This window comes from Equus quagga, chromosome 1 (genome assembly GCF_021613505.1).
Source record: "Equus quagga isolate Etosha38 chromosome 1, UCLA_HA_Equagga_1.0, whole genome shotgun sequence".
Lineage (NCBI taxonomy): Eukaryota > Metazoa > Chordata > Mammalia > Perissodactyla > Equidae > Equus > Equus quagga.
The window spans coordinates 115,049,552-115,073,763 of NC_060267.1; the positions used below are offsets into that span (position 1 = coordinate 115,049,552).

Consider the following 24,212-nt stretch of genomic DNA (forward strand, 5'->3'; position numbering starts at 1 on the left):
TCCATGTATAGGGTACATTGTGATATGATATACTCCACCATGTAGTCATTGGGAAATGTTTGGATGATACAGTTTTGCAATTCCAACTCTGTTACACTTCCAGAGCCTTAATGTTTTGATAATGTTGCATTTTAGTTACACATTTAAGATGATCTAATGCTATGTTATCATATCATTTTTGTAGAGGAACCTCTGGCTAAAATAAGACCATAAACATAGTTTTTTTTCTTTTATAGACACATATTTGTGAGTTCTGCTGAATTGCTTTACTCCGTGCTTATAACCTAGCAATTTATTACTGTTTTCAAGTAACAATAAAATGAAGCACATAGACTTTCTTATTTCCCTCCAATGTACTGATTCATGGTGCTTAGGATATTCATAAGTGTCTACAGTTTGTAGTTTTATCAATTTGAAGATAATTATTTTGATTTTTGCGTTTTTCAATATAGAGTTGAAATTTTCCATGTTGTTTTCTAAATTACCTACCCTGCCTCGTTTTGTATAGTCACCACATAGGCAATTTACATCAATCCTTAATAGCTATGAAATGAGTATATTCCTTTACAAATTGACAGTGCAATTGTTCTGATACAGAAAGCAACACCATTGAGTATATTATTGTGGAATTCACAAGTTGTTGTTGTTTTTTTTAATCAGAGTTTAGAGAAACAGTAGATTTTTCTTCCCTTTTTCCCCATAGGCTTAAGCTTTGTTCAAAATGAAGCCAACAGAAATTTCTCCATGCAGTGATTTAAACAAAAAAAAGAGAGTATGAATGGAATTTGCTATCCTGGATTGTTATTGGAAGGAATTAATTTTTTTTTTAAATAACCACTGGTGATCAATTAGTATTTGCCTTCATTGCTTTATTAAACACTTGAAAAGAATTCTTTGGGCAATTATAAAAACAATTTGTATTTTTTTCACAGCTACAAATAAAAAGGAATATGCCATTTAATTTACTGTTGTCCTTTGAATTCTACCTGCTTGGTCATTTCCAGTCATATTTATCTTCTACAGAACCCTTCAAGACATGGAACAAATAGGACTTGTAATCAGAAACTGAATATTTTCAACTCTTTTTGTAAATAACAATAATTATAGATAGAATAAAATTTATTTAGGGTACTTACAATAAAATATTTTAGGAGAGAAATTTGTGAATAGTTGGCTTCCATTATAAGATGAAGCTAAAAGTCTTCATGATTTGGTGAATCATGGTGGCAAATGTGGATATCAGTTATGTATATTTCTGGTTCAAGATATTTCATTTCCTCCTTTGAGTCATGTTGTCTGGTTATTTAATTCTAATACATGCTTTGCCTTTTTGGATAGCCCAGGCCATTTTTGACACTATTGCAGTACCACAATGTTACTGGGTATATATTTTTATTGTATTGCCGAATTTCCAGAAGCCTTAATAAGGAAATCAGAATTCTGCTTTCCCTTCTCAAAGCAAATGTTCTCCTCCTGAGGTTCCTAAGAAGATATTTTTAAAATTACCCTGCAAAAGAAAGGAATGTCTCTGTGTCGACATTTTACACTTGTTGTCCTTTCTGAAGTTCTGTTTTGTTTTGTTTTCAAATCAGATCTTGAAAATTTTAAAACCAAAATGAGAAGTACAGTGTCAGTGCGTGAAGGCCAGGGAGTTGTCCTGCTCTGCGGCCCCCCGCCACACTCTGGAGGTATGACGTGCTCTGTTTTTTCTTTTTATACTTATTGAATAAGTTTCAGGGCAAGACCCACAGCGTATGTACCATTATTGCTTTTGTAAATTACCCTGAGAAACTTGATAACCCAAGCATTAGATTCTGTCAGCTGAGTTGGAAAAGAGAAACTCTACAACTGATAGTTCATCCAGAGAAGTTTATAAACATAATTTACTCATTCCAACAAGAGGGGTTCTGAAGGCAAATGAGATCAAGTTCATTTCAGTTACTTAATGGTGCCGAACAATGCTTTATCCTTACACCATTATCATTTGTTATTTAGTTTTAGACCATGACATACGTTGGAGTCTTTGTGGTTTCTTTTTCTCTCCCTGCCTCTCTCCTCCTCTCTCTCTCTCCCTGCCTCTTTCTCCCTCATACACGCACGCTTACACATGCTTATTAATATATGCTGTTGGACCTCTTGATATATGTATAATATATACATGAAAATGATATGTGTGTATATTCACATCATTTTCATTGGGCTGTTGGAATTGCAAATTTTATGCTACATTGGTATAAATTGAAATATTGCTAAAAATTCAGAAGCTTAACAAAATAGCTATCCAGAGTGAAGAGGAACTTCAACACATATGAAAATAATTTTGTAAGCACTGCTCCCTAGTATGAGCCTGGAGTGCTGGTTTGATTTTCCTCTCATGCTCACTATTGCAAACTTGGTCACTTGTGGGAGCAAAGAGGGCATTATTAGTGTATAAATCACTGTTCTCAGAGAAACAAACACATTCCGCTGTTGAGAGGATGAGAATTACTGAGATATAAACAGGTTAGAGAGGATCTTTCTGACCAGAGGCGAAACTGAGGTGTCTTCCCATCATAGTAAAGCTTATTCAAATGAAAACATGCTGGACTTTATTTGTTCTGTGACACACAAACTCAAGTCCTTTACCCTCAATGACTTGTCAATAAAACAAGCGTTTCCATCTTCAGTGTCTGATCGCTGAAAATGTCTGAGGCATCTGGAGACTCCAGATTTGAGGCTTGATTGGCAAATATGATTGCCATCATGTTGGCTGGTATGGGTTTAAATTGGATTCAACATTCTACTCCAATGCTGTATATTTTGCTGGAATCTTTAAGTTCCAGAAGAACTTGAACTATGAAGGGAATCATAGAGTCTCTTGATTGGAAATAAAAGTAACTGAGCTCAAACAGGATTGAAGAAAATAGGAAAGTTTATGGGCTCACATAACTGGCATGATCAAGTGGCTTCTAGTACAGCTGTATGATTGACACAGAGACGTACCACCCAGAAGGACTCTCTGCCTTGCTATGGGTAGTGGGGGTCTGCAGATGGCCTGTAGCTCTCAGCTCCTTCTCCATCTGCCTTGGCAGTAAAGAGCCACTTGCTCACGGTCTCACTCTTCCAGGGGCTGCCCACATCTGGTGACTGAACAAGGTAGGATATAAAGGATCAGCCATTTCTGCCCAACACTGGATGGTTCTGATGGACAGTGCTCATTCCAGGGCTTCCTGCCAGGGGACCAAGGCTTTGTTGGACCATATCACAGTTCGCCTTCTTTCTCTTCCTAATCCTGCTTCTGCCTCCTTGCTTTCACAGGTTTTGATCATTGATGAAAATCTTTTATCCCAAACTCTATCTCAGCATCTGCTCCGTGAAAACCCAATCTGCTGGACCCAGGAGTACAACCAATTTTATAAACAATTGGTCTTTCTTTGTGTTTCTTGACTCTGCTTCCCTTCACATTGATTCCATTGTCACGTAGACTCATTGTGGTGGCAGAGGTGGATCCTGGCAACGCTAAGCTCTTATGGTCCTTAATGCTAAAGATCTTAATGGACTGGACAACCTGTTGCTCAGTGGCTCCTGATTTTAATTGGATCAAGCTTGCTGATGAGATTATCCCTGCAGCAGAGGGCCACAGTCAGCTCCATCCACTGACAAGCACAAGGACGAGAAAGATGTAGTTTCCAAAAGAAAAGGAGGGTTTTATTATGAGATAAAGGAAGGAGATATATTAGATAGAAATTAATAATGGCTAGAATGAACATCTAGTAAGGAGATGTCAAAATAAAGTTTATTTTATAAATCAACATAAAATAATAGCTGGATAGTCCTGTCTGTGATGAGTGTTAGAAATGTTGACCCAATTTAAGATTCTGACTGAGTGATCTTTTTTCAGTGTTTTTATGATTGGATATATTTGCTGATAACAAAGGAGCTACCTTTTAGTTGACTAGGCATGCACACGGTGGGAATGTCTTAATAAGCTTTTGGATGAAACATGTTCCAAAAGATGAATTTTTTCTAATGTCATGAAATTGAAGAACTGTTGGCCAGTCGCAGCTAACCTAAGTAATGACCTAATATCCTAAGTAAATGATCCTGATTTACTTCTGCCTTCGGTGACTTCCTATAGTTCTCTTTCATTTTTAAAGCATATAAATTGGGGTGACTCTGGAAGTCAACTAGGATTGTAGGTGAACAAGGAAAGAAATGGCCCCAGATATGGCACATTAGCCCTTAAGAACCTGGAGCATCTGTGGGAGAGCAAATAACTGAACAAGAGCATACCTTCCTCTGTGCTAGATTGTGGAGGAAAATGCTCAGGACCAGAGCATCAGACTTAGCTGCTGAAAACATGATTCACATTGGTCCAAGTCTACCTAATGCTAAGATATTCACAATTCACATCCACTGTCCTGATGCATTGGCTTGTGAGCTCTGGAAGACAGAGCCTACTTCAGTGTTTGCTCTGCACCCAAGTGCACAGCACAAGGTTGGTTTCTAACAGGCAGTCACTAAGTATTGGTTGAACAAATGAACACATTCATGAAATGAATAAAGGAATCCTTTTTTAGATTTGGCCAGTTATAAATGCTTTTTGAGAATTCAATGGAAACTTTGTTTCTAGAGGTGTAAGCATTTAACAACCAATATGCCAAGCAGACAGTGCAGGCTCTGACAGATCCAAGTGAACTCTGGCCACAGCAGCTGGTATCAGCTCTGCTTCATTCCTTCTTGACTTAGGGACTTTTAATTCAGTGGATGATGTGAGGCTGGTCACAGAGCAGCTGAAGCTGTGGCTCCTGGGTTTATCAGTACATGTGATGTGTGGCGCTCACAGCCCACACTGTGATCCGTTTGGTCCTCTTCCCACAAAATCCCACAGTCCCTGCAGGACATGCACTTGCCCTTCTCTGTATTCACCACTGTATATGACTTTTATTCACTTCACTTTTCTTCATTTCCACCTGGTCCCTTCTCAGTAGTCAGAAGTGTTTAATTCTGTCGTTATTTTCTGATTACTGAAGACACTATCATATTTTATTCATCCATCATGTTCCCTATCAGGGTAACAGCCTAATGGAGTAGACACAAAAGGCAAAATAATAAAATGATAATAATAATAGAAACCTCTACTTATTGAGTGCTGCTTCAGTGATAAGCAGTGTGCTGGCTCTTTGTGGGAATCATCTGCTAGGAGATTCTTTTGATTAAAAGTGTAGAGAGGAACTGAATGAGTGACAGTCTAAGGTAGAGTCTGGAAGCTCGGTCCCAGAGATTCCAAGAGGCTTAGCTCTCAGCTGGCTAATACCTGAGTGCCTTGAGCCCAAATTTCTTGTTTATAGATGGCGGATGAGGCAAGACACAAAGAAACGTTGGTTACAGTATGTCTTGCACCGTTTAATCATTGACAGATGTGATGAGCCCCCATACAGCTGTTTCTTTCCCAGACTGCTTTCTGCCTTCTCCTTGCAGGGGGATCATTCAGAAATCTATGGAGTCCTGCACTAGACAGGCATTCCTCATTTGGTAATTGGGAGGTTGTGGAGTTGGGACTAATACCAAAGGTGTTGGGTTTGGGTTTGGGTTTTATTTTTTCCTGTAGCCAGCAACATGACCTGTAAGAACTATTGCACAGCTATTTATTAAGAGTTACACTTGCTGTTCTTACCTTTTTATTTATTTACTTATTTGTTTATTTTTATTGCTGTAACATTGGTTTATAACATTATATAAGTTTCAGGTGTATATCACTTTTTTTTTTAATTTCCTGGGTTCCAGTTCTTCAATTGTTAGCCTCTAGTAAAACTGTATTAAAATCTCCTCTCTTGGTGAAGTAAATTTTAACTTTCTTTTGTTTATTTGGGATAAAAATCAGAAATGTTCTCCCCAAATAGACTAGGGAGATACACGTGGAAAGAGCCTAAGTAAGGGTCCTGATGTATGGAAACTGCATATATTATTCATACTCCCTTAATTCATCTATGCAAATAATTTATAGGAATGTGGCAGCACCCTGGGGCTGCTTTGCTTAAGAGGAGTCACCATTTATCTGATGCCATAAGAAGGAAAAATTGTTTCATGGTGGGTGACAATTAGGAATATATGTAGGGACTAGGAGTCCTATAACTTCTAAGCACCACAGATTGCTGTCATTCGAGAGGGGTTGTATCTCCCACTCGTCTGTGACATTTTCTGCCACTTCCTGTTCGTCTTCTCTGCACAGCAATCCAGCACCTCTCCAAGGCAAGAGGAATTAGGATCCTCTTGAAAGTTAGTTGGAAAACTAACAACTGACAAGCCAAAAATAAAGTACTGGATATGGATTATCTGTAGCTTAATTATTCTTCTAGTTACCAATAGTGTGAAAAGCTGGGATTAGTGTAATTACCACAAAATTGCTGATATCACTACAAGATCATTAAGAATTCAAATGCACAAGAAAAATTAATATAAATAAAGTTACAAGACTAGTCCATGAGCACTTCATGATCATTAGTAATTAGAGAGAAATTCATAGGTGAATCAAGTTATTGCGTACACACATTAATAAAGAGTGGATTTTTGTCAAAAGGTGGCTGATCAGATTTATTCAGAGTAGAGAATAGGCTTCAGTCTGCCCCAGTGTTTCATCAGCAAACAGCTTTGGTCTCTAATCCGGCTTCCTTTGTCTGTGCTCAGTGCCTCTTCTTCTTGAAATGACAGCCCTGCACACTGTCATCCACTGACAACAACACAGCCTTTGGGATGGAAAAAGGAGAAAGTGAGATAGCAAACAGCAGGTAGTAGAGGCTGCAGTGACTTTATGCTAAAAACTGCTTTGTAAATCCTGGTGGGATAGAGGCGAGAACTCTTAGCAACATAACCAGATGTCATGGGATTTGCACCTTCTGTGTCAACATCTTTATTTTATTTTCTTTCCCCGAGATGGACAGACCAAAAAACAACCGTCGTCTCAGGTAGCTTAGATGGGGGAACCTGAAGAAAAGATGCCAAGGAGAAATTTTCTGGAAAGACTTGCCTAGTTGCTAGACCCTTCATCAAGGCGATAAGACAATACTTAGTGTTTCGGGATGTCATATGACTCAGAGTAACTTAATCTGTAATCTTAATGCCATCTTGTCTTCGGTGGTCGTTTTTCCGTGAACTATACTTCTCTCCTGTTTACGTTTGTAATTTAGTCAAACTTTAAACAGTAGCTTTTTACAAAACTTTGAAGTAAAGAATACGTAATATGTTTCTGGCTCCCATCACATTTGCGTCACTGGTCATGCTGTAAAATGTTTCTCTGAGAACCCAGTGGTTTCTCTTTCCCTAAAGCAGTGTATCTGAAAGTTGCTGAGTAGCTGGCATTTATTCAATCACAAATTGTGAAATCAAGATAAAGCAGATGATTGGTGGGTTAGTGAGGAATTAGCATCTGCACCATAGAATATCTCTCCTAATTTCTAGCTCCTAACCCCGATAGGAGGAGTAAATAAACATGTCATGGCAAAGAGTTAGAGAATCCATCCGTAGACTAAATGAATAGTATATCACAAGTGCGAAACAGTTTTTTGAATACATGTCAATGCTGATGTGACTGTTGACATTTACAGGAATCCAAAATATTAACAAATTCGTAGTAGCATTCAGACAAGTATGTTCTGAATCAAATGACACATAAACGTCAGCTGATATCATAAGGATAACGGCAGTATATTTTGATCTCTAAAGAGAATATCTGTTGTAGTGAATAGTCTTAATTGCCGAACATCCATTTTGTAGTTGGAAATGGAGATGAAAAATCCTGAGTTTCTCCAAAGTGCTTGAATGTGGAAACTGTAAATTAGAAATATTCATTGAGTCTTCCTTCTTTCCTTTCTTTTTTCCTTCCATCCATCCATCCACTTTATTCTTTCATTGACTTATTCATACATCCATCAAATATAAGTTGATGTGTAGAGGTTTTATGTCTTACAATGCCATTTTATCCTAATAAATAAGGCCTTTTACTTGAATAAGCTTAGTATTAAATAGAGAAAAAACTGAGAGCATTGCTGGTAAACTTAGTAGGAATGTATCCAAATGAATATTTGTTGAATTCCACCTCAAACCACTCACCAAATGAAAAGCACTAAGATCAGTATGCAGGAAATAGAAAGATAAATAGAAATTCCCCTGTCCTCTGAGGTTTATGGTCCCACAGGAAGTGAGAAAGCTGGGTTTGCTGGTGTCTGGTTAACCCTGTAATGACAATAATAGGGGCCTTTATTCCGCCAGACACTGTGTTTATTGCTGATAACAGGGCTTCAAGGAAGGGAGAGTCATTCCTATTCTACACTGACAGTCTGAGGCTTAGAGAAGTTAGGTGATTTGTCCAAAGCCACACAGCAATAGACTTGGGCTTCAGACTTAGATTTATTGCTTTTGGAGGGAAAATGTCCTATGCTCACAAAAATTATTGGCTTCAATTTTTTGATTTATGCATTTTCTGCATTCTAGGATAATGATTGACTGATTGATAGATCAGTCACACCCTTTTGATTGATACACTGGTGTAATTAGAAGATATAATTAAAATGTTTAAGCAACCCCCCTCCCCCCACACACACACACATGCACACACTTGGATGTACTCACGCGGCATCATGGGTACAAGCCAGCTTCTATGGGGTAGGTTGCTTGAGTTGTAGTTCTAACTCTGACATTACTACAAACTTTGGGCAAGTTGCCTACCCTCCAAATCTCTATTTTTTTTTTTTACCTGTAAAAGGGAATAATCACAGAACTTATCATTATAGGGTGGTTGTGAGGATTTAAGAAGGTGATACCCGTGAATTGCTTGAAATATCTCATTTATTTATATAGGTAAAAAATATACTATAGTCCTAATGTGTTTCCTATGTGAGAAAATACAAAAATTTAAAATATCTAAATAAAAGTAAATCTATAAAGAGGGTTTTATTAAATTTTCTTCCCATATCCGAGGGGATTGTCTTGCCTGGAATATTTGTACCCCACTTTGGGAAACATGGTTCTTGAAAATGTTTGGGTTTTCCTCCTGGTTGGATTATCTGTGGTTGAGGATGGAAGATTTGACTGTCTTTTGTTGAACAACACAATTACACTTAGACATGGAGGAATTGGGACACCTTTGAGATACCTGTCCTGTACAAGCATTAAAGACTGCTTCTCCCCTCTGGGAATTCCTCCCAGAGCTTCCACAGGCTGGACCCACAGCTAGCATGTTCCAGTTGGCCTCAGCTGATTGGCCCATAGGAAGACACCTGACATATAAGCTGGGCCAATCACATGCCCTCTTCTGGAAATCTGGGATTTGACCTGATGGGCTACAATTTCGAATTTGGGAGTTTGAGGCAGACCCTTTCTATCATGTACATTAGGCAGCCAAGAAAGCTGATGCACACTGGGCGAAGATGCAGCCCCACAGAGACTAAAAACAGAGACAAGGGACAGAGAGTAAAGACTAAGGACTACGTGGCTGCAGGTCTCCAGCCCTCCTCCCCTTGGCAGCTACTGTCTTTCCTTGGGTGCCATGCAACAGCCCCACTATAGAGATATAGATTGCATCTCCTTTCTTACTTAAGCCAACTCTGGTGGGTTTCTGTTCCTTACAACCAAAGGCTCATAGCTAATGCAAAGGACATTGTTGTTAGGGCCACACTAGTGTGTGTGTGGAAGGGGCAGGGGAGTAATGAAACTGATGCAAGGAAAACAGGAAATTGAACATAAAAAATAAACAGCAATTACATGTCTCAACAAGTGTCCTTGGGTTTTTCCAGCATCCTTTTATGATTGAAGTCAGCACTGAATCCATCACCAATAGCCCTGGAAGGGACAAGGTCAAGGAAGACAATTTGGAGAAACTACGTTCATTACTACTTGCATTTTCAGTCATGAGTTTCCTCAAATTTCAGGGATGCCACTGACCATTCCTCATCTGTTTTATTACAGCAGCATGGCTTCATGCTTTCCCTCCCTTTCCATTCTCAGATACCCTAAATGGTCTGCCATGGTACGATGAGAAAGTCATTTTCTCCCACTCTAAAGATGGTCAGGTTCTCCTCGCTCTGGTTCTATCCACCTGCAGACAGAAGTCAGAAGGAGCCTTAAGCCCATCAAAAAAATTGCATGTGTAAACTGGAAGTTAAAATCCCCTGTTACAGAGAGAGCACTTCAACAAGAACTTCCATTAAAGGTGCAGAGTTCTGACTGATATTTTCTGTTTTAAGTAGAAATTAGATCAATTTAGTGCAAATCAAGGATGGTAAATGCTTTGTTTCCCAACATCCCAAGCAGAAATTGAGGATGATCATTAGTTGGTGCTTTTTGTCAGAAAAAAACCACCACAGTAGCACTAGGTGAGACCTAAGAATTAATCTGTGCACAAGCAAAAGAGAGAGCTAAATGTTGGTTACTTTGCCATGAAAATGCATTTATATGTATTTAGTGTTTTAATTAGGATTACATGAGCTACTTTAATAAAGAAAGGTGAAAAGATATTAGCTCAAACTGAACTGTATTTCTTGCTCAAATAAAGTCCAAATCAGGTGTTTTTGATCATAGGTCTCTGGCTTCATCCATTTACGCCCCTTCATTTCGGTATCGAAAATCCATGGTCACTGCTTCTCTCTCCATCAAATTGGCAGAGAGAAAAGAGCAAGAGAAGCCATGTGGGTGGTTTTTATGGACTAGGCCTGGACGGCGCATGTCACCCAGGTGTACATTCTGTTGACTGGTCCCCAGTCACATGGCCACACCAAGAGCAAAGGAGGTGAGAAAATGTAGTCCCCTCTGTGTTGAGGGAGAAGTGGGAATGGGTTGGGAGTATAGCTAGCCAGTCTCTGCCACATTTCCGTAGACCTGTGCTTTTGAAAATAAGCACATTAGGACCAAAGACACAGAGGAAACAGTCCTATGCTTTAAGGGCAGTGTTTTGCAAACTCTAGTGGCTGCACAGAAGCTCATTTGGAGGGCCTGTTTAAAATGTGGATTCCACAGTCCCACTCTCAGAGATTCTGACCCCATAGTGTGGGTCTTTCCTGGGCATCTGCACTCTTTATAAATGACCCAGGGGATTTTTTTTTAATTCAGATAGTCCTTGAGCCACACTTTGAGACATACCATCTTTAAGTCATACAAATTTAAGTATTTTAAAGAAATGTTTCAAGGAATAGAGAAGTGTCATTTATGATGGAGCAAGTGCAAGAGTTGGAGCATTTCAGTGGTTGAATTTTGTTGAATAGGGCGTTCTGAACTCTAAAAAGGAAGCAGAATTCTTGGCTTAGAGCATTAATGTTCATTGATTTACAGGCTAGACAGTTGCTATCTCAGGTGCATTTTTTCTTCATTGACATTAGCTGCCTTAAAGAGTGGTTGCTGGTGTGCCTAGTTGTGTAACTGACTATTCCCTGGCTTTCTTCCACCTTCCCAGGTGTGGAGTAGCTGGTAGGTACCCAGCAGTCAACTGTGCTTGTTGCTGGTCACAGGAATTGGTTAAGACTGCATTGGTTAAGACTGCATCACTTTTGATCCTTATGAGCCCTGCTTGGCATCTCACCTCTGAGTAGTTTGATTTGTTTATTGTTATTGGTGTGTGTGTGTGTGTGTGTGTGTGTGTGAGTGAGAGTGAGTGTTTCATCTCATGTCTTTGTCTGTCTAGAGTAAAACCCACATTGATCTTGTAGGAAAGAAATTTCAAAATTGATCACTTTCCCTTTTAGGCCTAGCTCTTGTTTATAAACCTATTTTTCCCTATTAAATTTAGCAAATTGAACTTTGAAGTTATACCAGGATTTAAAACTAAGAAATTGTGAAATGAATCATGTGTGATGTTTTTAGTCAGATTACAAGAGTCGGTTTCTAAACTCCTTCATAGAAACGCCACAGTGCTCACCTTCCCGTATTCTCCAAGGTCTGCAGGGGCTGCCAAGTGATTCAAATGGATGCACAGGGCCAGGCTGTGAGGCTCAGACAATTTTTTTCCAGTAAGAAAGCTACATCTCTTAACAGCATCATTTATTTTATTTGCATTTTTTAAAATGTAGGAAGTACAGTTCTTATTTGAGTTCATTAATTTTTTTGTCGTATGTATTTTCCATATGCTGGTGACAGTTCTTATCATGGCTTTTTTCTTAATGTCCTCTTTGAGTTAAATTCATTAGACATAGACACAATTTGCCTGTTAAACACATAGAGATATTTTTCACTGTTTATATGAAATTTGCTCTGTATCAGTCAGGTTCTGTTGCACTAACAAAGAACTCTAAAATCTCAGTGCCTTATAATAATGAATTTATTTCCTGTTTATTTAGGCTCTAGGCTGTGGGTTGGCTGCAGCTACATCCCATGTAACTTCTTTATTTGGGGAAAAATCAGCCCCAATCTGAGATACAGCATTTTAATGTCAGAAAGCGGAGAAAATTATCAGAACCATTTAGTCTGTATACAAGTGATATCTGCATCATTTCTGCTCTCGTTTTATTTTCTAAAGCAAGTCTATGGTCAGTGCTGATTGAAAGAGCAAGAAACTATCCTGTCACAGTGAGGAGCAGCAAATAATTCTTAATAATAATGTAATCGACCAAATGCTCTCTGATTTTTTACTTTAGCTATTTGGCCTTTGTAGTCTTTCTTTCAATATCCCTACATTTGATAGAGATCTAGATAGAATAACCAGTTTATGTTATTCTAACTCTACCAACAAGAAAACATAAGAACAACAATATATCATGGTGAAAAGTGGCGTCAACCTCAGTATGGGAGAGAGTGGTCAATTGAAGAGAACATTCTCCACCCAAAGGTTTCACATGCTGCTCAGCACCAGCTGATTAATGTCATGGTGAAAGTAGATCTTTCTATTTTTCAATAAATCTAGAAACTGTATGTTGGCAAAATCTTCCAAAATGTTTTAAACAATGTGGGTCAAACAATACATGGTTTGAAGATGCCTTCAGCTTGTGGACTACAGTTGGAAGTCTCTTCCTCAAGGACACTCGATTAATCTTAATTTTTAAGAAAGAATAAGCCTCATTCATTTGACAGTCTGAGGGAATACAGATCTGCGAGACAGTTAAGGGTATGGTTTATAGCCCTTAAAAATTCAGTTTTATTAGATTCAAGAGTACATAAAATAATTCCGAACAAGGCTAATTAAAACAGCTAATTATGGGCTCTTGGAGGCCTGCAGTATTTTAAAGTAGCATGTCAATCCTTTTGCAAATTGTTTTACATACTTTTTGCTGAAGTAATTATGTGCTCTCCCCTTCTAGTCTAGTTTACGTCATTACTTTTGTCAACTTAAGAAGCAAATTTGCCTGTTATTTTATCTTGAAACGAGTTATTCAGGAATAGCCAAGAGTTTGGGATGTGCATGCTGTGGTGAACCATAGGCAAATCCAGAAAACAAAGGAAGGGAGCTGCTTTTATAGAGAAAAAGGACGAGTAGGGAGGGGCTGTTCTTAAGGGAAAATCCACTGGGAGAAAGTAACAGTTCAGGGTGACAATGGCTTCTCATTGGCTGAGCTGCAGCATTTCGCATTGGCTGGGCTCTTGCCAGCTGGGGAGAGAAATTTTCCTTCAGTAGTAAAGTAGTTTTACTTCCTTTTGAAGGTGCAAATGTTCCTCTCTTCCTGTTTGATGTAACCAATGATGTGTGAGTGGGTATGAGAGCTCCCCCTACAGGCTTTCCCAACTCCAATTTAGTTAAGGTTTCTTTTATTAATTTCCACACTATTGGTGAATGTTTTATGCTCCCAAAGTGAGAATAAATTAGTCAAACTAAACACAGCAATGTTGTCAAAGTCATCTAACGTGTGAGATTTTATTATACATGAGTACAAATTCTGTATTTGCGTCTGTGTGTGTGAGGAAGATTTGCCCTGAGCTAACATCTGTGCCAATCTTCCTCTACTTTGTATGTGGGATGCCTCCACAGCATGGCTGATGAGTGGAGTAGGTCGGCACCCAGGATCTGAACCCGCAAACCCCAGGCTGCTGATGCACAACTTTAACCACTTGGCCACGGGGCTGGCCCCCCAAATTCTGTAATTTTTTAGTCTGAATTTGATTTTATCTGGAAAGAGGTGTATTGGGAAGATCAGTGATTGATGTCAGCTAAAGCCCCATTCCTGTGAAGCAGCATGTCATGTTCCCAAGAATAAATACAATGACTAAGCAGAAACATAACTAATTCTTCTATTTGTAGCTATCAGTAAATTGTTTTTTTATAATCTAAACTTTTATGTAAATCTAGAAATTTTAGAATTTTTTTCTCATTTTCCTAACAATGTTTTCAGTGACATTATTATATTTGGAAGTATTCTTCATTGTGCAATTCATTCCTGTTACTGCTTTTAATCTCCCTTTGATTTTTATACAGCATGCCACATACTCTCTGTACTTCCTTTTATTGATCACCTTCCACAGATGGAGAATCTTACTATGCATTGCTTCCTTGACAAGGCCATCTGATTAATGGGTTGATATATTAAATACAATTGGTAAAGGTAAATTCTGTGTTCCCACCATAGACTCCTTTGTTTCCTTTGTGGTTTTATACTTTTATCAGCATATGTTATCTTCAGAGACTGTGAAACATGGAGCAGCATTTTCTCCAGTGTGCTTGTAGAACAGTAATAGGTATCATGCAAAAGCGTGACACAGTTTAATTTTAAAAAATAACTTTTTCAAAAGTGCTGGGAAAAGCAAAAGAAAGCATTTTTCTTTTATTTCTCAGAGCTTTTAAGAGGACAATATGAATTTTACATATCCTAGAGGAAGCCTCTAATGTACAGCTTTTTCCCAAAGTTTCTTGACAAGAGAACCCTTTGTTTATGCAGCATCTTGTAGGACCAGATGTTCTGAGGAGCACACTTCAGAAAGTGCTCACCTAGCCAGAGGATCGTGCACACCAGGAATTTTCGAATATCTTCTGCCAAGTGCTCTAAGGGTTTGGGAAAATACTTAAAGTTTGTGAAAGTATAAACCTCTAATTTCCCCAACTTCCTCTTGAAATAGAACAATTCTGTTTTTGCTGATTTTAAATGTTACAGTTCCATATGAATAGTCTATGAAGATAGGATTCTGTACTGACAATGATGAAGAAAGAGGAAGGAAGAGAGGGAGGAAGGGAAAGAGGAATAAAGGTAGTGTATATCTTATTTTATCAGTGAGCGAGTGAAGTCAGTTGCCTGAATTTGTTCAGATGCATGTTGGCTGTAGAATTCTTGATATGTAAGTGGCAGGTTTTCTTCATTCTATCATTATGAAATCTGGGGCGGAAACATAAGGAATACTTTGACTACTTAATGTACTTCTGGCATTTCGTAAATTCAGTTAATTATGTGTGGATCACATTGCATCTGTTATAGTAATAATAACAGGCTGGTATTTTCTGGTGGGGAAGCTAGTCCATCAATCACCCATAATCATTGATCTTCAGATAAGGGGACCCATTCTGGCTGGCTTACAGTAACCGTATTGTGTTTTCAACATTACCACCAAAACATATTGTATTCCACAAATCTCTTAAGAAGGCCTATTCTCTTTCCACTTGAGATATGAAATGACATCTGAAGTGGTGATATATGTAGACTTAAGGCAATCTTTTTCAATCATTATAACCTTTAAGCACCACTAACATCCCTCAGGATTCTTTGACCTTTTCTCTCTGTATTATGCCTTTTGACAGCTGAGAGAGAAGTGGTATACCTGACATCTGGTATAAACAGGAAATGTTAATTCTTGGCACATACGTAATATTGCCAACCTCTTACAGACACTCATGTGATCTGTTTTGTTTTTCCTGTGGCTAAAACATGAAGTTGGTATGAGTTTTCTTAATCCAGTGCTGGAAGTTAAAAGTGAAAGTTATTTTTTGGTTTTCCATAGCTCTGCTTCTGAGTCTTGGCTTCATTACCATAGATTAGGTGGGAGGCAGAGGTTCAACAGTCCTGCACCATGCAATGAGAGGATTTTGTTTCCTATGATACTGGAGTACAGAATAAGGGGAGTTAAAGGACTCTTAGAGCAAGATACAGACACATAAGGAAAATTGTAACATCCAGAAGGAAAAATGAAGGCATTATTAATCTTTATATGTGAAGTAGCTTAGAAGCAAAATTTCCTATCTCCAGTGGGCATTGGGAGGTATCAAAGCATCCCCAATTTCTTTCTGATTCTTGGTGAAGTACACTGGAGGTATGAATTCCAAGCTATGAGGCATCAGTAAGAATTCTCAACTAAACTGAGAGAAATGCTGGTTTACTAAAACCAAGTCACTATGATCAAAGGAATTCTCCAAGAAGTAAAAGGAGTGGATGAAATCCAAAACTCAGTAGATTTCCAGATATCTCCGAATTGAGGGAACTTGAAAACAAGCCAAAAATTGACTTCCTTGTCAAAGGAAGCAAGCATTAAACAGATAGCCTGGAAATTTCAGTTGGAAGCGTTACGTAGAGAAAATTTATAACCAAAAACATGAGAATATTCTACCCAAAAAATAGTATCTGTGTATATGTTTTGTTACATTTGTCAACTTCCAAGGTCTTATGCACGTGATTAGGGACAAATTTCTTGAATCAATTTTAATAGGAATTGGGAAAACTAACAATGGTTTTATTAAGACTGTGATAAGACATCCTGATAGGGGATGTAACATACTTATATATATCCAAAATGCTTGATCAATTTGTGTCATGGAAAATTGCTTCTTCTAAGCCATGTGTAGTGTTTTGGCAATTGGGATTGAAAAAATATAATACAGTTGGAATAGAAAAAATATAATAGAGTTGGTAAGTGTACAATCATACTCTATCTTAGACCTAGTAGAATACTGAGACTTAGGGAAACGACAACCTTGAGATGGTCTCTCTGGAACAATGAGGAGACTTCATTAGAAGACAAAAGCTGACATGAATTCTGTGAAAATTCTTTTGGAATCAGAGGATCTAAGAGTCTCGATTGCAGGATAATTGCCCTAGGAAAGGGAAAGAAATCCTTTAACAAAGCTGCGTACGATATTCCCCATGGAAAATGGAGGTCATTTTCCTGAGAATTCCAAGTCAATTTACAAAGTTTCAGCACCATCGTGCCAAGAATTGGGGAGTGGAGTTTGAGTGCATATGTTTGAGGATGATTCCAGCAATCTGGCCTGATTTGGAAATGCATCAAGAGAGATCCAAATGGCAAGTCAGTTTCAGGCCTCAGTCATGTCCCCTCAAAGGACAGGGACAACTTCCAAATCCAGGTGCAGTTGAAAGAATTAAAACATGCACTGCATCCTGAGCGTGCCCTATACTTGCCTTTCTTATTTCTGGGACACCTTTTAAAAACCAACCACTGTTACTGTACTACGGAGATAATCCAGGGATAAGATTTATTCAAAGCAAACCTTTTATTAAAGGCCTATATTGTGTTCTAGAGAATTTTTGTTTCCCTTTCCTTAAACACTAGTTAGATCAGATTTTCAAAAGCACATCAGAAATATTCCTAGTCTTAAATCCAGGGATTTATGTAACACAAAGTTGCAAGACCAGTGGGAAATTAATTTCCTCTGAAGCACGTAAGCTTGAAGTTTTCTGCCTCCCACAGTGGAGCAGAATTTGTTCAAGCATTGTTGATGACCTCTTAGGCCGTTCCCACCCCAAGTTATAAGCTGACTGCAGGAGGCCAATGATTGCCTGGGCCATTCTGGCTAAGTTGAAAAATATCAGGTCAAAGAAACGTTAACTAGCGACTCATCATGTTGTTCACAACCACCAACCCACCATTGGAGAACCTGTTGTCTATATATGTGGCCTCTATGATGTGTTTCCTATTCCAGGCAGAGAGAAAATACGATTCCTTTAAATGTCAACAAGGTATTATACCGTATCAAAATGAGATAGCTTTGAATGCATGCAATGTGATGTTATATTTTACTGTCAAGTATTTATTTACCATTATTTTCCAAACTTGCTATTTAACAAGCTTCTGTAGGGAAAAAAATTCAGGGTCTTCTGCTAAGAACATTTGGTATGGCTGTGTTTATCCACACCTTCGTATTTTCTCAGTTACGATTCTCCCGCTACCCACAGGGTATATCTGTTCTTCTGTTCATTGTTTTTCAGAAGATCCGTGTTGCTTTATCTTGGGCATTACATAGAAAAATATAACATTACATAGAAAGATATGTTAGTACTTATAGAAGAGTTCAATGTTTGATTGCAAGGGAGACTGAGGGACCCTGTCAATTCTGCCACATCATTCTGTAACTCCTCAGGTCTGAGAACATGCTGCTTAGCACCAAAACTTTTATTTTCGTTTTATTTCTTTGTATAATTTTCAAGACACCATGTAACAAACAAAATGGAGTTGTCGTTTTAGCCCTGAAAAGAATTAATAAGTACTTGTTCACTGCCGAAGTTCTCCTATATATCTTTTCATTATTGCTTTCTTCCTCTGGCAGAAACAAAATAATTACTAGCAATGAGAAATAATGTAGCTGTTATATTTTAGCTGTTTATTTCCTTTGAGCATGCACACGTGTGCACACGTTGTTTCCTTTCCTTTTGGCAAAATTATAGATTTGCTAAGGAAGACAACTGTCTGGATGAAGGAAAATTGCACACATGGAGAAAGGAGGTATTTACTGGCATAGAGTTTCTGCTGCATGCAGTTAAAGTAAAAAATATATAAAAAGTAAAATTTCAAAGTGAACCCTTCTCTTCAAGACACTTTAAGAAAAATAGTTCATGGTGTTTGTTTTCAGATGATAAAAGCAATGATGCTTATTTTAAAACATTTAGAAAATTTAGCAGGTTTAAATCACAAAGGTGCAATCACCCATATTCGCACAATGCCAAAATAGCCATCATTTTGGTCTAATGACCCTCTTATTTTTTTCTTACACATATTTTTCTCCATAATTGAGAACTAATATATGGACAAATTTGTATTTTTTTCTCTTAATATTATAGCTTCAGCATTTTCCTATGCTAGTATAAACACCTTAGAAATAATCTTCTTTTGTAAAAAGTAACTATAAAAATAACACCTTTAAATCATTCCTTGTCTTTTAGGATGATTAACATTTTGTTTGTCATTTATGGCACACTTTTTTCTAATTTGTCATCTTTGGTCATTGTATTTAGTGGACTTTAGTTTTGTTTACTATTTTGCCTTATTAAATTATTAAAATTTTATATAGTTAAGCCTCTTATTTGTATATGGTCTTGTGCCTTTGGTGTCATTCTTGATAAAGTCCCCATATTATAAGTATGTTCATCCATATTTTTCTTTTAATAATTTATGATATTTTAAAATTTTAATTTTAATCCATCTTGAGTTTGTTTGATGTAATATGTGAGAACGGGATTTGACAACATTTTTGTCAAATGGATAATTAGCTATCCCAACGCTCTTCAATGCATAATCTACTTTTCTCCCTGCTTCTTTGAAATGCCACCTCAATCATAAAAAAATATCATATAGATTGATATATGTGTGTATATATATATATATATATATACAGTCATGCACCACATATGATGTTTTGGTTAATGATGGACTGCATATGCGACAGTGATCCCATAGTAATAGTACCATGTAGCCTAGTTGTGTAGTAGGCAATACCATCGAGGCTTTGTGGAAGTACACTCTATGATGTTTGCACAGTGATGAAATCACCTAGCAATGCTTTTCTGAGTAAGTATGTCCATCGTTAAGTGACACATGACTGTAGATGTGCATGGATCAGTTTTTGAACTCTTTATTCTGTGTTATTGTTCTATTCTTACAACATAACCATAATATTTTAAATGCTATACCTATTTTAATTCCATAATATTTAATAATTTGTGGGGTAAATCCCCATGTTATATGACTGACTTTGCCAAAAAAGAAAAAAACGTTGCCTTTCAAATACATTCATTCTTCTAAATGAACATCAGAATCACGACACTAAAAAATTTTTTAACATTTAAATGGAATTATCTGGTATTTGTATATTATTTTGGGAAAATTGATATCTTTACAATATTGAGATTTCACATTCATGAATATAATATGTAGCTGCAGCACTAAAATAACAATTTTTTTCTGCAAATCTGTTTCTTTTTGCAAAAATAAACCACATATCTTTTAAAAATGTGTCTATCTAGCCATTTATGCACTGTTTTTCTCAAGATTGTGACTAGTATATAAGAAGACTGCCTAGTTTTCCATATTTATTTGCAGATTTTCTGGACACTGTATTAATGTCAGTGGATTCTTGAATGATGCTCATGTGTTCCCAAAAGATGCAATAAGAGCCGTTTTTGAAATATACTGAGGAGCATTCCATTGCTCTTATTTGGCTAAAGATACTGCTTTCTCTTGTTCTGATAGATACCCTTTATCATGTTAAGGAAGTAGCCCTTCATTCCTCACTGTGCTGTTGGTCACTTAGATTGTTTGGACTTTTGCTGTTATAATGCTATGATGAGTGTTTTTGAGTGTAAAGTTCAGTCTGTAATTTGGGTTATTCTGAGAGATTTTGTGTGTGTGTGTGATTTCTCCTTCAAGAGCGCAAGTAGTGAGGACTGGTAATACAATTTCTGTATTTGGAATATGAACCATTCTTGTCTAATCCAGCTTTTTTTCACTTTTTTTCTCTACTCTAAAAATGTCCCTACAGACCAAAGCAAAACCAAAAAACAATAGCTGGGGAGCAAACTACATTGTTTTATATTCACTTTGGTATTTTGCAGTAGTATGCTAGGCATGAAACACACAGTAGAAAAAGCTAGTTTAATTTCTTTATTTACAGATGAGGAAACTGAGACCTCTATAGGTTGACTGATTTGATCGAAATCCCCTGGCATGTGGCAGGGCCATGCTGGAACTCAGGTTCCCTGATAACTAATCCTTCTTTCCACTATGGCATGCTATCTCCCGGGTTAATTTAACAATCTGTTGAGTTCTACAAGGAAAATTCTCTTTTAAGTTTTGCTTAAAAGGAAACAGACTTCTGGTTAGGTTGGGAGGAAAGGGAGTTGTGGTCAAAAAGAGAAATGTGTGGAAATGATTTATCATGTTGATGGTCCCACAATTAGATAAACCAGAGTAATGGACATTCAGAAGACTTAATAGCCATCTTCCTTTTCTTTTATTTGTCCAATGTGTACAACATCCCGAGCATATTGGAAGGGCTTAATAAACAATTGTTAAATTAACAAATATTTGTGAGTTCATTTTCACTCAAATTAAAGTAAGACAAAATTCCTAATCCTTTGGCATCTTCTCTAAAATAGAATGGACTCCTCATAGAGATAAATTTAGCCTAACAGGTTAGATAATTGTTTATTTTTCATATATTCATTTTGTGCTTATTGTTTTCAAAGTACTGTACTGTGGGGGGGGGGGTCTATCAAAAAAATAGGTCAGGGACCGGCACTGTGACCGAATGGTTAAAGTTCCATGTGCTCCACTTCAGCTGCCCAGGTTCGAAGGTTCCTATCCCAAGTGCGGACCTATTCCATTCATCAGCCATGCTGTGGAGGCATCCCACATACAAAATAGAGGAAGACTGGCACAGATGTTAGCTCAGGGTTAATCCTCCTCAAATGAAAAAAAAGAGGAAGATTGGCAAGGGATGTAAGCTCGGGGCAAATCTTCCTCACCAAAAAAAAAAACCCTCAGAAAGAGTTTGTGATGTAAGAAGAAGAATAGACGTGGGTCTAAATAATAAAAGACAGAGAATGTTGAGTCCCATAAGAGCCAAATGGATGAAGGTATTATAAGCTTGAAAGAGGGAAGTCATCAAAGAGAAGGTGGCTTATGAAAGATTGTTTTACATGATAAGAAGGAGTTTCCTGGTAAAGGAAGCGCCAAGGAGGCAGGGCACAAAGTATCCATAAACCTAGAGAGAGGAGAGGAAAGAGAACCAGGAGAATTAACTCCACTCCCTGTATCAGTGAGTTTAATGACTAGCAAGAAGAATGAGGGGGTCAGAATATTTCTAAAAGTCCAGGGAGTTCATTTTGGTTTCATTATCACCTTGAACAGGCTCCTATTTTCTATAGTATTTTTATGAGTATATACTTTTGAAAATAAAAAACTAAAATTTTAAAATATTGGGGATGTTGCAGAAGCCGTGATTGGATTACACCTTCAGCCTCTTTCTGACTGTTCCACCTTCCTTCCTACTGAAGAACTAGAGTTTCTGAACTGATAAGTTTGCATTGTAAAGTTTGTGGATAGAGTCCAAATTCTGGTTTCAATCCTGACTCAGCCACCAAGCACCTTGTGACCTTGCACAAGGGTTCATAATTGTCCTCCTAACTTCACAAGGTGTTAGGAGGAGTTCCTGAGAGAACACACATGAAGCACTTTGACACATAGTAAATAGCCAGTAAATATCACATATGAGCCATATTCTTCTCTTTCCCTTACACCTTACGCTCTATGAGAAATTCTACTCAACAAAATCTTGCACATTTTTTTGCAGTTCTCTAAGTCCACTTGGAACTGCCAGCCTCTGTCACTGGATGAGTCTTCTGTGTTTCCGGTTTCCACTCTAGTCTACCCCTATAATCGTTGTCCACACAATAGCCACTTATGGCTTTGAAATGTAAAGTCAATCATATTATTCCTTTGCTTAAAGCACTTCAGCAGCTGCTTATCACAGGTAAAGTCAAGTCCAAGGTCCTTACCCTGCCCACAAGGCCCGAAACACCTGGTCTCAGTCCACTTCAGGATATCCTCTCATTCACTTTTCCAATCTTTCATTCTACCCAGACTCACTGTCCTCTTGCTCCTTCCAGAACTCCCAGGACTTGGAGCCTTTGCCCTGGCTGTTGCATCTGCCTCGAACGTTCAGCCCCCAAATCTCTGCATGGCTGACTTCTTGCCATTGAGGGCTCAGCTGAGATGGCCTTTTTCCTGACCATTGCATCAAGCAACCTCCTCTCCTAGTCACTCTGTATCCCATTATCCAGGTTTATTTTCTTTACAGCATTTATCATTTTCTTAACACAGAATCTACCTCTGCATGAGTTAGGACTTTGCTAAATTTTTCAGCTTTGTATCCTTACAGCCAAGAATAATGCTTAGTGTATAGCACACACTCAATAAACAGGTGTCAGTACCTGCTGGAATGCTAAAAATGTTGTTTACTGCCTGCTTTATTCAAGGTAATATGCTGTTGGAAGTTTCTGTCATAACGATTTATCAGGTATAGTTTGTGATATAGAAGTGAAAATGGCATGGCTCTAAATAAGACAAGGTAGAAAATGGTGACCACTGAAGATTTGAAGTTTTATGAGCTCAGATGAAGTTTCATTTGGTGAGCTGTTATTAGGGGGAAAAAAAAAGACCCATCATTAAGTATGCCAGCTAGATTATTAGAAATCCCGTCTGTTCATGGCATAATTCCTTACCTATACCTTAAGCAGTGCTTCTGTATTTTGTTACTGGGAAGAAGAGAAAAAAAACACAGACCTTAGGGGTTCTGGGACACAGCCATGTGAGAGCAACCGTCAGCCCAAGAATCCCTTGAAGTCTCGTATCTTACTTTGAAAATTCATGCAGTTTTTGCATTCTACTCCATAATACATCCATATGGTAAAATTGATGCCCTAGGAAGATGCGCAGTGTGAACCCCAGGGGCTCACATATCCCCAGCAACCAGGCTTCTGCTCCTGGGGAGCATACCCTCCAGTCTAAGGAACATAAAAGACCTGTATCTTTTGCCAAGTTTATTCTTAGAAGATGGGCTTTATTCATAAACGCTTCCCAACGAAAGCCTGTTGCTTAAAAGTAGATATAACGTGCTTGCTGATATAAAAGCTTACTTATTGGAAAAAAATGAGAGTGGTTAGAAGAATGGGCTATTCTGGAAAAATGACTCACTGAGTAGCAGAGAACTAGGGTGTGTGGAGGTGAGAGAATGAGGGAAATGAGAGGACTTGGGAGCAGTTGTTAAAGTGTTTTCAACTCTTTATCACCATGACTCCCTTTAGCATCTCTTAGCATCAGTTCATTACACCATGTTACTGTTATGTTGCCTAATGCTTATGCCGTTAAGAGTTAAATTATCTTCCCCAGACTCAATTTACTAAGAGAAAGAAGTGTATCATTCTTACAAATACTGTTTTTTAGTGTTTAATTAGGTCCCTTAAATCAGCTTGTTTCACATAACTGTGTGAAGAGAGGAGAGAGAATGAATGAGAATATGAGTAGAGTGTTCAGATTCAACTAGAGGC

The 24,212-nt window shown here is 37.9% G+C and overlaps 1 protein-coding gene across 3 annotated transcripts in view; it reads left to right on the top strand.

Annotated features, from left to right (window-relative positions):
- Positions 1-24,212, top strand: part of CNTN3 (contactin 3) — a 317,071-nt gene that overhangs the window by 171,799 nt on the left and 121,060 nt on the right. For all 3 annotated transcript variants that reach the window (XM_046675345.1, XM_046675355.1, XM_046675364.1), the window contains exon 5: positions 1,593-1,688. In XM_046675345.1, coding sequence (XP_046531301.1) covers positions 1,593-1,688 — 96 coding nt within the window. The remainder of the gene's footprint in view (positions 1-1,592; positions 1,689-24,212) is intronic.